Source organism: Diadema antillarum, unplaced genomic scaffold (assembly GCF_040938485.1).
Source record: "Diadema antillarum isolate AM-2024a unplaced genomic scaffold, OU_Dant_1.0 seq00001083_RagTag, whole genome shotgun sequence".
Taxonomy (NCBI): Eukaryota; Metazoa; Echinodermata; class Echinoidea; order Diadematoida; family Diadematidae; genus Diadema; species Diadema antillarum.
This window is the reverse complement of record NW_027271903.1, coordinates 761,420-774,020: the sequence shown is the minus strand read 5'-3', so window position 1 is coordinate 774,020 and position 12,601 is coordinate 761,420. Positions and strand designations below refer to the sequence as shown.

General features: G+C 37.8%; 1 protein-coding gene across 1 annotated transcript in view; it reads right to left on the bottom strand.

Annotated features, from left to right (window-relative positions):
* Positions 1-3,328: 3,328 nt before the first annotated feature.
* The window catches only part of LOC139743448 (5-oxoprolinase-like), a 48,619-nt gene continuing 39,346 nt past the window's right edge, over positions 3,329-12,601 (bottom strand). Inside the window, exons 20-27 of the mRNA XM_071653930.1 lie at positions 11,559-11,780; positions 10,963-11,097; positions 9,539-9,688; positions 7,202-7,276; positions 6,033-6,115; positions 5,474-5,634; positions 4,726-4,823; positions 3,329-3,729 (exon numbers count right to left, since the gene is read on the bottom strand). Coding sequence (XP_071510031.1) covers positions 3,547-3,729; positions 4,726-4,823; positions 5,474-5,634; positions 6,033-6,115; positions 7,202-7,276; positions 9,539-9,688; positions 10,963-11,097; positions 11,559-11,780 — 1,107 coding nt within the window. The 3' untranslated portion in view covers positions 3,329-3,546. The remainder of the gene's footprint in view (positions 3,730-4,725; positions 4,824-5,473; positions 5,635-6,032; positions 6,116-7,201; positions 7,277-9,538; positions 9,689-10,962; positions 11,098-11,558; positions 11,781-12,601) is intronic.

The window sequence follows — 12,601 nt, the reverse complement described above, 5'->3', positions numbered from 1 at the left end:
TGAGATTTCACACCATTTTATACCAAAGATAAACTATGATCTTATCAAGAATTATCAACATCCCCCCAAATATGGGATTTTAAAAATCAAGCATTCACTTGTCATATCATGACAAACGTCACTCACTCAGACTTTCACACACTGAAATTTCATGTTTAACACACTATTCACATTAAAACAGCATGCAGGAAAAAATCACAAAGACCACAAATTCATCCCCTCCCTCCCCCCCCCCCCAACAAAAAATATAAAAACATAATATGACCATTACATTGCATTATGCATACTGAGTGAAAAAATGTTTCAGAACAATGTCAGTTTCTGTTCCATTCTTATTACTCTAACCGCAATGTGCATCTTCATTGTGTCCTGTCACAGAATGATGCATATTTCATTTCTCACTTTTCAAAATTTAGAATAACCATTACAATATCTGTAATATTTAACGGTAAAAAGGTGACATTCAGTGACAAAGACACAGGCATAATCCATATCAATACTCCCACATCTGATTTTGCCATGAACAACCAACAGCTCAAAACTGACATTCATTTCTGCCTTTAACATATGGCAAAATAACTTCAATTACTTGTTACTTAATAATGCATTTCATCTAGCAGAAGTACACTATACTATACTATGTTTAAGATCAGTAAGAGACCACTGCATTTATGATGGTCAAAAATGTAGGAATGTTTCTTGTATTGGTACACACAGATAGTCATTTATAATAAACATTTGATTCCTCTACCTGGCCAATCCCACTCAGATTACATCAGCTCAACTGTCAAAAACATCACATAAAGAGCAGGTCCTGAAGAACTTGTCATTCCAAGATAATGATTGCAATGTGGTAACGCTCAAATTCACACCAGATAACATTAGCTGCTGTCACACTGGCAAAGCTTTGCAAAGTTTACTTCTGGAAGTTTTGCCAGTATGGCTGCAAACTTCCTGAAAACTTCTCGCAAAACTTCTCATGAAATTTCTCACTCAAAACTAGAGAAATTTCCCAAACCAACGCAAATCTTTTCAAAGTTTGTGCAGTCTGAACACTGGCAACCAAAACTTTGTGAAGTTTGTCACGTTACCAGTCCTTTGGCCGTTTGCAGTGGTGCCTCTGAAGTGTTAGCTCAATGGCACGTACATGTGTGCTTTGTTTCCGTAACAATCCATAGATGTCAGACAATACATGCTTTCACTTTTGTTGTGCTTGTGTACTAGTGACCAATACTTCAACAGCTGAATTGTTGAAAATTTTGGTTGCCCGTGTGAATGGACAAGTAAACCTTGCAAAGAGTCCTCAAAGTTAATCTTCAAGAAGTTTTGCCAGTGTGACTGCAGCTTTTGACAACTTCTAATTTTCCATTCGTGAGAGTGCATTGCATTTGAAGTCACATAAGTTCTATAAATCTCAATTTGACGTGACAATAAAATATTTCATGAAACCCTTCTCACAATGAGTACAAAAGTTAACAGACATTACAATCAGCTTTATACCAGTTGAAGCTGTTGTATCCCTTAGTTCATTCAAGACAATTATTTCATTGGTAGATTATACTTTGCCGGAAGATATTGCTGAAAATTGCACCAATGTGAAAGAGCCATGTACAATTTAACATTTGGCAGTATACTGAAAAACATGAATTCGAAGAAATTAACCCTCAAAAACTACAACAACTTTTCCTCATCCTTTTCCATTTCCCCTCTCGCTCACTCTCTCTTTCTCCTCTACCTACTTAACAGCCAAAAATATATCATTAAAATATATGCATGTATATACTGTATATATAATAAAAGCAACATTGATCAGCCATGATAAACAGGCTAAAAGGTATTTCACTTGGTAGCAAGATTTTTATAAAAATGTTAATAGCCCAAACATTAACAAGGTGTTAGTAAAAATAAATGAACATCCAATTCCTTTTGCTATTTAAAAATATTGCCAATGGGAACTTCAAATTGCTGACAAGAACACACCATTTGCTTTATCATGCAATGTGAGATGGGATTTCACTCTCAATGAAAGCCTATCCTGCAGGGATTTAATTTTTCTAATCTCACGCACTTACTGAAATAAATGGCCTATGTTACTTCATTTTGAGTTGTCAGTTACAAAACATGGTACCCCATTGGTACCCCATGCCAGGCTTGGTCATACAAGTACCAATGTCATTCAACCACCAAATTCCTTTTTCTCTTTTCATAATTAAAACTGGTCCCTTGTTTCAAAGATATCACTTATTTAAAAAAGTTAAAAGATGGTTTCCTGACCAGTCAGATGTTTGGAGAGGTCCACAGGATATAGTATTGTAAGATTCACAGACAATCACACAGTGATACCTCTCTTGTACACATCAAATTTGTGACCAATTTTTACAGATGAGCTCTCATCTCCCAGCAACTTTGTCATTAGAGTAAAATCCTCTCTTAAAAAGCCCCTGTGATATAGTCAACTTCCTAAAACTGTATTAAAAATATAAATACATTATCATTTCAGTAACATTCTCCTCCATTGTAAAATAGAGTCTACAAATGACTCAAAGCTTAATGTACACATTGCTACAGTTAAAGAATCAAGACATTGCTCCAAAAATGCATTCTTATCCCTGACAGTTAGAGAAATCCATTTTTTTCCCCTCCTCAGAAAATTTACCCACCACATTCATTTGTTTTTGTAGATGCACTGTGATGTGGTCAGCACTTTACCAATACTCTGCATATTATCAAAATGATAATGCAAAACAAGTATTTTGGTAGGGAAAAAAAAGAAAAGAAATGACCTTTCTTTTTTCTTGCATAGACTTGGGTAGGTGGAATACTCGTAAATATATTGTTCACTTGGGCCATGTTTAGTATTTCCTATTACAATACTACATTTTAGAAATTGATTCAAGGAACAAGCTGCCACACAAGTGCATCATCTTCAGAGAAGTCGTTTGTGTATTCATCAGAGTGCATCAAAGGTGCATTTCTAGAAACTTATAACATATACGTTATGATACACAAAACATGCAGTTTATGCAACTGCTTCATAGTCTTTCACTACATAGTGAAAAAATTGGCATCTGCAAGTTTTGTTCCACAACTAACTCTCTAACTGCTGTTAAGATCAATCAATGTGATGTTTTAATCAATGTACTGTTACATTTGATACACCTCCATCCATTGTTACTCCAAATCAAGAACAACGAACATTCTTCCATCAATGTAATGCTACATTTCATACTTGTTCATTGCTAGTTTATCCAATTCACATTTAATTTTTTTTCCAGATACACAATCTTTGTCTTACAAAGTTTCAAATGTTACAAGTGCAGGAAAATCCTGTAATAATTAAGCCGCTAAGACCGCCACTTTTATCTTCTTGTAACTGGTACCTCGTAAGCATACTAAAAAAGAGACCAGCTACATACAGTAGTGGAAAATTCAGACTGCTATAGTCATCTTGTTAAAAAAGGATTCCTCGTTGTAAGCAAGTTTATTTCAATGAGATGTTTTTGTCCCTAATGTTGTTCTTAGTGACTGGACGATAGTACTCCAGCTTTATACCTGCTCCTGAGCTAGTCGGTAAGCATACACACTGCCTCTCTCCAGAAACTGTTGGTTGCCGCCACCTTCTTGGCGAGATCGTTTGTGAGGTCGCTCGTTCTCCTCGTCATCGTCATGGTGATTTCCATTTGGTGGCCCGTATCCTCCCCCTCCAGGTGTACGGATCTTCAGGACATCCTACAAAACAGATGGAGACATGACAGAAAAAAAAAAAAAATGTGCAATTTTCCAATCAAAAAACAAATTCAGAGAGGGGGAAATACATATGATTTTCTGAAACTACTTTACAGTATAAAATAGCAAAAAGGAACTAGAAATTAGCACCCTGAGAGCGCAGACCTCCGCCAAGCATGCAGTTCATTTCCACTACTGATCTTGTTCTTCCATAGAGATATCAATTATTTCCACCCACACATAGTTTCTTGTGTGCTGAAAGTCGCCCGATTTCCCAATAAAGAAGCCTTTGTTACGTCATAAACACTCAGCTGCACGGTGCATCTCGCCCTAGCAGAAACTAGAGCACGCACTTTAGTGGGCGCATGCAAACCTCAAATACGTGCAGCCTGAACTCCCAAGTTCATTGACCCTACCTGCCAAAATATCAAAAATCCTTCATAAATTCCCCCAAAATTCTCGGATCACTACCAAAATTTAATCATCTGTTACTTGTATCATTCTAAACCTTTCCTGCAAGTTTCATCTAAATCCGTTAACTACTTTATGAGTTATTTTGCACACGGACAAACTAACTAACAAACAAACCAACGGTAAAAAAACCATAACCTCCTCCCTTGGCGGAGGTAATAAAACCATACTAGGCTGTGATGCACAGCTATGTTATATAAGGGAACATTTTTAAAACCAGTAGGTATATCTGAATCATAACAGGAAACAGAGAAGAGTCAGCATATACTGCAATACCCTTGCGCTATACAATGTACATGTATGTCTACATTCAGAACTTGAAGATGATGTACAAAACATCAGTTCACACATGCATTATTTATTGGTAAATCATCACACATTTGAATATAAAATTTTGCAACTAAAAACGGCACATGACCTGCCCTTTTATTCAATGATGTTGGATCATTGACAAATGAAGCAATATTCTGTTGTAACAAAGAACATCAACAAGGCACCATCTTTGGGCAACAAGGAATGTAGACTGACCCCTGCGTTGACCTTGATGGAGTTCTTCCCACCCAAGTTGATGGTGTGACCATTGGCGAAGGTGAAAAAGTTTTTTCCGGGCTTCCCTTCACATCCACCTAATGGAGCGGTGATATAAATTCAACAATAAAACACACTCTGATTAGAAGGTTCATATCTGTGCAAAGCAGTGTAATCTATTGTGAGACCTTTAATGGCAGCTCGCTCAGGGAACACAAATCAAGCCTGCATCATAATCCATGTCAAACTTGGCTGATAGGTGTTTCTAATCGTCATAGACCTGTAACTCTATTTACCACTACAATAATCATCAACACTAATTTACCCTAATCACATAAACCGCCTTGACAACTGGCATGATCATCATCATGCTTCATTCATCTCATCTCTATCAACAACATCAACAATATCAATATCAAATACTGATCATTATCTTTTATCACCATAACCATAATCATTATCATCATTGTCATCATCACCATCATCATCATCATCATCATCATCCATCATCATCGTCATCATCATCATCATCATCATCATCATCATCATCATTATCATCATCATTATCATCCATCATCATCATCATCATCATCATCATCATCATCATCATAAAAGCTATTATCACCATCATCAGAATAAACCTCATCTAGTTATCCACCATCATTATCAAAACCTTCATCACCCACTATCAACACAAAATCATCGTCATTATCACAGTAAAAATCATTCAGCGTGTGTTCTTGGTCACCTTTCATTCCGTAAGGTCTGAAAGCTCTGCGCTCCATAAGCAGAGAGATGGTCAGAGGCCGCCTGAAGATGATCTCTCTAATGACCCCATCTCCTCCCCGGTAACGCCCGTCTCCTCCGGTGCCTTCATTGAGCTGAAACTGTTTCAGGATCACTGGGTACCTGAACAGACCAAAAAATGTCTCGATATTTACTCTCAGCATACAGAACAATCCTTTACAGCACATACAATAACATGACAGATATCCTCAGACATTCATCTCTTGTAGAGGTTTATATACTGTAAAACACAATATTTTCGCGGCATGAAATTTTTGCGACTTGGAGCCAACGGCCTTTTTCACGGCATGAAATTTTCACGAGTTGTCTCTAACATTCAATGCACATGGTGCAAACAATAACTTTCGCATGCATTCCATTTCATGAATCTTGCCTCTCGCAAAATTTGTGAAATTACAATGCATGCGAATATTCCTTGTTTTACAGTACCTTAGATATTGTAAGGTAATCAGGTACCAAATTAAGTGCTAACTTTTGAATGGTTTGGAAGAGGGACTTACCTCCTTTCAAAGAGTTCAGGATCCGTGATGCGAGTGTTGGTCATGTGACTGTGTACTCCACTCCTGCCATGCCAAGTGGGACCCTGTCGTGATGTCAAACACGAGCGAAGAAAAGAAAAAAATGAATAGCATCTCGAAAATGACAGCTTGTGAAAGCATACCAGGATAAAAACTAAAGACAACTGATTTGATCACTTCACATCCCCATGTAATCATATGAATTTGTGACAACTGTTGTGTGTGAACATGACCAACCATGGTCCGCAAAAAGAGCCAGACATGTAAAATTGGATTCTTGCCCACTGCCCCTTCATCCACAGCTTTGCGTTCACACCAAGGACCATCCATTCAATGGACAGACACAGACTAAATTGAACCATTTCAAGTGAATTTCATGAGGTACACAGCATGTGAATCCACAATCAACTGGTATGTTTTCCTGCAAAAGTCAATATTGGGAAGTGTTTGTAGAATGCACATACACATAAAACGCACACATCCATGGTACGGGACTACAAACACAAAAGGAAAGTCCAAAATAAACTGTAAATATAACGTCGCTGGGGCGACAAGACCTCGTATCTACAAAATGACAAATGTTCAGGAGAGCCAAAAAACATGGCGGCCAAAGCACTATAGCCAATGGGATAACCTTTCCTTTGACATGCCGTGGTGGCTTCATTTTTGGAGTAAGACAGTTAGGATTTGGACAGGACATCACTTAACCCATTATTTGACCATTAATCCAAGAAAGTCATTTTCACCAAAATTGCAGATACAAGGTCTTGTCACCCCAGCGACGATAAGCCATTTTCATCACATGCTTTTCTCAATACCACAATGCTCTTTAACTTGGAATGGTGATCATCACAGAGTTTCGCTCTATCCATGAGGCAAGACTACTCAAGCTGTCCACGACTGATCTGACATTCTCATTGTCAATTTACTATCAAGTCATGGAATGTTCTTCTAGAGGAAAAAATTAGAAATTTTATGGTAAAAGTCCACTAAAACAAGCATGATTTTTGTATTTTTTTTTTCCTTCAAATCTGTCAAAAGCCTACAAGGAATGTGAATCATATGTCTTTGCTCTTGTTCTTTACAAAATGAAGTCTAGTTTATAATACTGCAGATGGTTTCTAGGGATCTGAAACAATGCTAAAACTCACAGCTCCAGCTCCGCCTGCAATCGTCTCATAGTAACCAACGTCGTCATCTCCAAAAGTGAAGTTATTCATGCAGCCCTGCGGAAAATAGACAAAATAAAATTACAGAATGGGTTGAGAAAATTCCGCGATCTCATTAGTGGAAAGCTGCGTGCTGATCTTTATTAGCAGCACATTGCCTCACTGATAGCCACTGTAAACATATGTGACCCGCTACAACAAAAGGATCCTTAAGTCGCTGACGGCTGAGCCGAGAAAATTGAGTTTGAAGTTGCATCATCAAAATTGGTCAAAACAATCGGATTTCTGTTTTTGGTATAATTTTGTAGGCTAATGTTTTGTCTATCATCTGCCAAAATTTCGAAGCTAAATGATCAAAGGAAACGCAAGAAATTGGCGTTTTTCTGGGCCAAGATTTTCCGACTTCCAATGTAACAGAAACATGTCCAAAGATTTAGATTTGGCGCCGCAGCTAGACTCCGCCCCTAGCAACAAGGGAGTGATCTTATTGGTCAGTGCATGGCATCCTGATTACTGATTGGTTGTGCGTAGACCGCTAGCGCTAAGCTTGAATGAACTTGCGGAGGTCGCTAGGAGCATTCCTTCTATTGTCAAGCAGTAAAAACTGTCCCGCCTCCCCTTGATCATGATAGCGTGGGAAGGAAAACTTTGTAGCCATTTTTCTCGAAACTCTGATTTCCTTGACCACTTGACATGCGCTAATAAAATCATTGATATCTCCACAAATGAGTGCTTTCATGAGTTGTGCTATATATGAAATTAAAGTAGAAGAGTACGGGAATAATGTTATATCATTTTCAGAAAATTGTCCTACCCCGACTTTCTGATCCTTTTGTTGTAGCGAGTCACATATTAATATGCACTTGTAGCAAGAGTATGTGCACTTTAAAAGTAAGTGTTAGCACTACCAGTAAAAGATGCCAATTGACTAGCTAACCATGCATCCAGCATGTTTATTGTGCATCCAGTAATTACTAGATGCACAGCTGGAAGTACTGGATGCTTAGTATGCATTAATGGCAAGCTAAAAGGAAACACACTGAGTAAATTTGTAATCCAGTAGTGTGATTAAAAAAGATGTGCTTCTGGCAAAAATTTGTCCACCATTCTATAAAACATCTGGAGGAATACTATTCAATATTTCACAATGTTTTTGAGGTTTTTCTTTTCGCCTTCCTTATTAATCACATATTCATAAATTTCACTCATTACCTAAGGGAGGAGGTTATGTTTTCGTTACCATTGGTTTGTTTGTTCGTTCGTTCGTTCGTTTGTTTGTCCTTGTGCAAAATAACTCAAAATGTAGTTGACGGATTTGGATGAAACTTGCAGGAAATGTTTAGAATAATACAAGTAACAGATGATTAAATTTTGGTAGTGATCCAAGAATTTTGGGGGAATTTATGAAGGATTTTTGATATTTTGGCAGGTAGGGTCAATGAACTTGGGAGTTCAGGCGGCGCGTATTTCAAGTTTGCACTAAAGCGTGTGCTCTCGTATCTGCTAGGAAGAGGCGCGCCGTGCAGCTGAGGGTTTATGACGTAACAAAGGCTTCTATATTGGGAAATCAGGCGATTTTTCAGCATGTACAGTGCTAGTATACCTATGGGTGGAAATCACTGATCTCTATGGAAGAGCCCATAGAGCTTTTAAAATCTCTTTGGGAAGAGCAAAATCATCGGTGGAGAGTAGCTGCTTGGCGGAGGTCTGCGCTCTCAGAGTGCTTTTCTAGTTATATTTTGTAATGTCAATGCATGCACTTTATATCTTCTGTAAAAAAAAATGTATTTATATGTTTTGTTAGAGATGAAAAAATGAATGAATGAATAGTATGAATGGTGTCACTATGGAATCTAGTCTACACCTACTCAGTTTGTCCTTGTCGGTTAAACAATTCCATAGTTACCTCATGCACACATATCGGTACAAAGATCGTTGACCTTACATCCAGTGTAAAAGTTTGTTGATAAAGAAAAAAAAAGAAAGAGAAGCAGAAACATGTTTCATTCTTAGGGTTTACAAAATAGAAGTAGTATTTCATATCACGTTTTTAAAAAAAAATTAATTTGTCCCCTGAAATATGCAAAAATTCCACATCTCAAAAATTTCCACTGTTACAGTAATGTTCTATCCCTTGCCACATGTGGTGCTCACAAAATGAGTTCTATGCATTTTTTTTTCATTGCTACACTGTATTTTGTGAGTATTTTTAATGTATTCATGGCCCTTTGTTAACAATGTCTGTAATTCAGCCTCCGAGCTGCGATAGGTATTGATGAATAAAACACCTTTTCAATTCAATTCAATTCAATTCCTTACCTGAGATGCAGCACACACTTGGAAGGCTTTGAGAATGACATCAACAATTCGCTGCGAGGTCTCCACGTTGCCTCCGATCACTGCGGCATTTGGGGAGGGATTTAGGACGGTTCCCTTGGGAATGATGGCTCGGATCGGTTTCAGACAACCCTGCCAAGAAATAATAGATGCACTCACGTACTGGCTTTCAAAATCTCATTTAAGGCCTGTTTCATCAAGGTGTTTCATCAATCATTGTACAGTGTACTCACATAATAACCAAGTCCCTAGGACTAGCGTTTTCCTTTTGTTATATCTAAATGTCATTATATGTCAAACAAGTAAGTATGTAAGGATGTTTACAGTTGGTAATTCTGGGACCTGAACTTTTACTTCATTCTAACAAGAATTTCTTTATAATCGTGTTCATTATAATGGGAGTGCACTGTTTACAGAAATGAATGTAATTAAGCGCAACCATCAATTTAAATACGACCGATTTTACATTCTCTTTGTAACAGCGAGCTTTTGATCTGTAATTCTAATGTTTATACTCCAGGGCTGGACAGTGGGAACAGCTGTTTGCACATGTGCAAAACATGATTTACGCATTATAAACGTTAAGAGTTGAAGATCTAAAACTTGCTCTTTATCAGGACATTGCAAAGATATTGATTTTTTTTTTTCAGGGATCCTCCTGTAGGACCAGGAAGACATGGCAGCTTTGCAAAATGAATTCATATAAACTTTGACAACCGCATATGAACGCAAAGCGTGGCAGGCAGAGGTATGGTTGGATGTAGAGAACTTCATCCAGCACTGAAACACGTTATCAGGACTCTTGTACGGGGTAGCCAACATTCACCCATTAAAATCAGAAGGTTTCAGAGAGCAACCAAGGAGATACTCATGTGTTAGATGTAGAGCAATTACAATAACTCCAAATTCGAGGAGACTTTTTATATTCTCTCGCAAAGAGAAGAAATATTATGTTAAAGCTACTGTTTACCATTGGGAGCAGTGATAAAAAATGTTTGAATTATCACATTTGATACATATGTGTAGTTCAGTCGTATCACAAAACATCCTATCATATAAAACTTTTGCAATAAAGCCCAAACATGGAGATATCGCTAATTTTCTCAATAACCATAACTGCAGATAGTTTATTCTAGAAATGATTTTAGTAAAACTATTGTTCACATTTCGTATATTAAACAAAACTTAACATTGATTATACTGACTGATACTTTGACATTGATCGTTTCTATAACTCACATTTTTAAACCGTTTTGAAGCACTAAAGCTTTTTTTTTTTTTTAATTTGCAAACAATAAATGGCGCCTTTCAGTTTTCAGGAGTGCTCTGTAGAATTGGGGAGACTTATTGCAGCTCTATATGATCCCTGGCAGCTGGCAGAATGCATTGGTGAGGTGCCTACATACCTGGTTGAGTGGAATATCGTGGCCAACCATGCAGCGCAAGCAGTAGATGATTGCCGACATTGTCACCGCTGCTGGGGCGTTCATATTGCCGTACACCTCTGGACTGGTTCCGCTGAAATCGAACACTGCTGAACCCTGGAAGCAGGGAGGTGAGGGTAAGGCTTACGAATCAATCTTGTCACAAATATAAACCATTTTTCTTTCTGACTCATCCCCCGAATTGTGGAAAAATATGCATTTTCCCCTTTTATATCTAATTCAAATAGATTTGTAATCATTGTTGCAGTAATTGCAGTATTTATAATTGGATACAGTAAGTAATAATCAGTTACTACGGCAGCAGTCAGGGAACATGTAATCAGCTCTAAGCACCAAAGTTGTTTCCATGGTACCTGTAATTATTGCCACTTACAACAAATGAAGACATCTTTACAATATGGCCCAAAAAAGGAGAAAAACAAAGAATTATTGTCTGATAGGACATTTCGAATATTACATAACAACATAGTCATCAAATGTGTACATTAACCGTTTATATCTCATGTAAATATAAAATACAAATCATATGCCAGTTTGCATATTATGGGATTGTTCACCTTCTCTTCATCGATGTTGATCTTGAGTGCCAGCTCAGAGCCATCATCCAGGAAATCCTTAGCGGTCAGTGTGGTGTGACCCGTGCTGTCCAGAGTCTTCTGTCCAATCTCCTTCATCATGTCCCTGACCGCCACCTCGGCATTGGCCTGAATGTGCTGCATGTAGGCCTGGACCACGGGCAGCGAGTACTGGTCAATGAGCTCCTTGATGAGGTAAATCCCCTGGACAAACATGACAGGATGGAAGTGATGGGGTTAACAAACTTTTACACTGAACATAAGGTCAAGATCCTTTTAACTCTTTATTTGCCATGGTGGAAACCCCCTGTGTGCCACGTTATTCTGAGACAGGAAGGTAGTCATGCTTTGAGAAAGAATTCTGTTTTTCCAATCTACACAACTTCTACAAATTTCTGTTAAGCTGGACATAATAGTGAGCAAAGTTGAAGAGGAATGCCAAGCTTTGCTTTGCTATAAATTGTATGACAAATCTATTTCTATTTATTTTTTCAATGACCAGTTGCTACATTACTGTAAAGGCGTGACTTTTGCACATAAAATCGTGAGAGAAACTTAGAATTTACACGCAAATTTAATTGGGGACACCGCTTGATAGTCAATCACCACACAGAATGCAAACTGTATGTAAAAGGAACAAAAGCGCGAGAAAAGCTTTCATTGTACCACAGGATTAGGCGATTTATCGATCGGTTTAAGCGGATTAGTGCGTTTGAGCGGAATATGCGAAGTTGGCACGCCGTCGACTGAGTGGGACGTGCCGACATGGCACATAAAGAGTTAAAGAGATCGCCACTGCTGCAAGAAAAATGTTAGTGATATTTATGAACGGTCTAACAAAATCACAATCTGTGACAATGAACAAGTGCAAAGAATCTCTGATAGAAGATGGGAAATTACCCTAGAAATAAATCTTGACAACTATTTCAGGATAGGAATATGACTGCTGCATTAAAATTAAATCTAAGGTGGATAAATAACATATTCTAGAAGAAGCAAATGCTTCCTGGAAAAAAAAAAAAAGG